Source organism: Papaver somniferum, chromosome 11 (genome assembly GCF_003573695.1).
Source record: "Papaver somniferum cultivar HN1 chromosome 11, ASM357369v1, whole genome shotgun sequence".
NCBI classification, from domain to species: domain Eukaryota; kingdom Viridiplantae; phylum Streptophyta; class Magnoliopsida; order Ranunculales; family Papaveraceae; genus Papaver; species Papaver somniferum.
The window spans coordinates 139,079,750-139,083,168 of record NC_039368.1 but is presented as its reverse complement, the minus strand read 5'-3'; the positions used below and the strand labels follow the sequence as shown (position 1 = coordinate 139,083,168).

Sequence of the window (3,419 nt, the reverse complement as noted above, 5' to 3'; positions counted from 1 at the left end):
ACTGAATGGTATCACCCCTTAGTCTACTAGCAGTCTCTCACTCCGAGCTCTAACAATTACACTAGAAATCCTGAGTCAGCTTAACCTAATATTTCCAAACCTTACAGTCATGTCTACTCAAAATTTTACTGAAACAGTGAATTAAAAGTTCAAACTTCATTTTAAGTGCAAAAGAGCCCAAAGATAATGGTGTGGTCCAAAAAGAGTTTCCACCTGCTAATATGTCCGGAATCATCCATTTTAAAAACAATATTAGGCTGCTAGCAAACAAATTCCTCGGGAAGTAGCGGCTAAACTAAAGACTCAATTACTCTTCTCTTGTTGACTTCTCAGTTGAGTCGCTCCTCCTATATTCTCCTACCTAATTCTCATAATTGTGATCCATGGATGCTAATGGGGTGTACCAATGTGATTAGGGGTGTACTAAATCCAAATCAAACAAAACAACTTTCACCATTGGATTGGGGTACTCCTATCTGATAATTTCCACCTATAGCAACTTAGGAATTATCCTTTTAACTTTTGTATTATTGGGAGTACTACTCAGTGTTCTTCTTACTCACTTTCCCTTTGCATTTTGTTTTTTCAAACTTCTTTTCATTTTCACATAACCTTGTATCTCTGCTTAATCCATCGATCTTAATTCAGTTTCAAGTTTTCACTATGGGAATTCTCTCAAGTCTTCGCAAGGGAGTTGGAAACACTCTTGTTAGGATCATATATGGGAATTGTTTCAAGCCAACAACGTCTGATGATGATGATCAAGATTATTCTAACATATCATCACCAGATCACCATGTCTCCCAACCTCCTACAAATGGTGTTCTATCTCTGGCTTCTGATCTTTTTCACTTTGACAATACTTGTGAGGTAAAACCTCTCCAACACCTTAATTTTAACTTGGCTCTTCCATTTTATTGTATTAACATGAAATTTCTTGATTTTTTTTTTAAGGTTCCTGAATTACTTAGTGAGCATGTTGCATCATCAAAGAAAGCTCAAGTTAAATGGTACAATTCTTTGATCCTAGCTACTTTGATTGATCTAAAAATATTCATATATGACTTGATAGGATAAAAATGTTTTAATCAATGTAGTTTGAAATTTGTGTCTGGAAAATGTTGAAGGTACAAAAAAATATTGAAAGCATGGAAAGGTGCAAAACCACCACCAAAAACACCTGAGCAAGCATCTAGGCTTGTCATGCAGACCTTACACCAACACCAAAAGGCAGATATTGAGGTACATAAATAAATTACTGGACATGCATATCTAAAATTTGTACTTTCTACTACTTGGTAGGAATTAGGATGCCAATGAGTTTCGGAATGATGTCTCGTGGGTGTGAACACCTAATGACTTTACTGATCTATTAGAACGTCATGTCAAATTCAGTTTGATTTTTTGTTTGTTGTTGTAATACTGAGAAAATAGACTAAGGGGTTTTTGTTTTTGTCAAAGGGTCTATTGAAATTCTATGGTCTTCCAGTTCTGCATGAGCATGAAATTGACCTTCCTGCAGAAGAAGTCTTTCCTCCTCCTCGGCCTGAAGGAGTGAAATTCGAATTACGCACATTTCCGGTGAGATAATGCTGCTGTCTAAAATGATTGCAAAACTAGCTCATTTTCTATTTTAATTGAAACAATTTCAAGTTTGCTTTCATAATTGGAAATTACTACTAGGTGGATGCACAATCTGTTCCTGATGGGGATGGCTTAACCGTTTATGTTGACGTCGCGGACCCTAGGGAAGCCACCATCAGTGTGCCCGAGGATGTACAAGCGGCAGTATCAGAACGATCAAAAGCACGTGCATCCAAAGATTACACGAAGGCAGATGCGCTGCATAAGACGATTGTGGATGCTGGTTACAGGTTCTTGCTTATCCCTTATTTGTTTCTTCACCAATAAAAGTTGCTGCAACCAATTTTGTTGATACTTTACATGCAGAATCCTAAAAGGTTCAAACAGTGAGGAAGTTCTTGCCAGAAAGTATCGGATTCGATTGAGGTAGAACTGAGTCTTATTCGAGTTTGGTTATTCGAAATCGAATTAGTTTTAATCACATTCTTGGATAAACAGGGGCATCGATGCGCCAGAGAACAAACAGCCATCTGGAAAAGAGGCGAAGAAAGAACTTATTAAGCTGGTTCAAGGCAATTGTGTGATTATTCATGTTTATGGGGAGGATAAATATAATCGACTCGTAGGAGATGTTTATTGCAATGGGCAATTTGTCCAGGTACAACTGCCTTACTTACAGCAGTTCCATTAGATTAGTTAAATTCTAAGAAATCCCCTTTCTATGGTCTCATATTGTTTCATTTTCTTTGCATCTTTCCTATCCTTGGGTGCAGGAAGTAATGCTCAAGAAAGGGCTTGCTTGGCATTATGCAGCGTTTGACAAGCGTCCTGAACTCAAAAACGTGAGTTACAAAATATACTTGATTTTAGCTGTTCTTATTTCTCAAACTTATTCTTAATTGCACATTATTTGACACACATGTTTTGCATTAGTGGGCTAAGGAGGCTAAAGCTGCTGGGATTGGATTATGGGCATCTTCAGATCCTGAAAAGCCATGGGAATGGAGAAAAAATAACAGCCGCGATGGAAACTAGACAAACAGAATTGAGGATTTGGTGTATGTGTCTGTTTTTCTATTTAGTTTTTTAGTACTGGAGTTACAGGACTTTAATAGAGCTGTTGTGGTAACATCACTTGGACTTTTGCATTTAGAAAGAGCAAGATTTGGTTATTGCTGCAAATTTTCGTGGTGGATGTTTACCAGCTATTGCTTCGTATCGCAGAGTCCTTACACTTTTATATCTTAGAACAGCCTAATATTGCAGGTAAGATTAAGATGAGTCTGTATGGGTAGGATCCAATATCCAATATCCAAAGTTCATTTTCCAGTAGCACGTACCAGGTTGGGCAGAGACAAACCGCATAACAATCTTATCTCCAAGATATGGTTAAGTTTGTACACCGGCTCACCTGCCTGGGCAGCCTGTCGGAGACGGTATTAAGTCCTTGGCACCTTCTGTGCCACGGGTGGAACAGGGAGTGGTCACACCATTTTAGTAGGGTTTACGCATTCGCGACCGTTAAAATAGCATGCCCACTTTATCCCTGCCCAGAGCAAGCAGGGATACACTACAACAAAACATACGTTTAGTGACAAAATTTTATGTGACCAATAAAATTTTGTCCACAAATCTAGTGTTTAGGGAGGAATATTTTTTTGGTCACCATATAGATTTTTTTCGCGACAAACGGTAAATTTAGACTTTAAAGTTGTTACTGAAAATTTTTGTGACCAAATACGGTGACCAATCCTGTCTCCGTCTCTAAATATTTTTTTTTGTGACCAAATATAGTGACTAATCCTGTCTCCGCCTCTAAATATTTCTTCGTGACG

At 38.0% G+C, this 3,419-nt stretch overlaps 1 protein-coding gene across 1 annotated transcript; it reads left to right on the top strand.

Moving 5' to 3' along the window:
* Nucleotides 1-526: 526 nt before the first annotated feature.
* LOC113320964 (uncharacterized 38.1 kDa protein-like) lies at nucleotides 527-2,766 on the top strand. Its single transcript, XM_026568864.1, has 9 exons — nucleotides 527-870; nucleotides 955-1,010; nucleotides 1,128-1,242; nucleotides 1,462-1,581; nucleotides 1,684-1,874; nucleotides 1,951-2,010; nucleotides 2,083-2,242; nucleotides 2,358-2,426; nucleotides 2,518-2,766. The coding sequence occupies exons 1-9, from the start codon at nucleotides 664-666 to the stop codon at nucleotides 2,617-2,619; spliced, it is 1,080 nt and encodes a 359-aa protein (XP_026424649.1). The 5' UTR covers nucleotides 527-663; the 3' UTR covers nucleotides 2,620-2,766.
* Nucleotides 2,767-3,419: the final 653 nt, after the last annotated feature.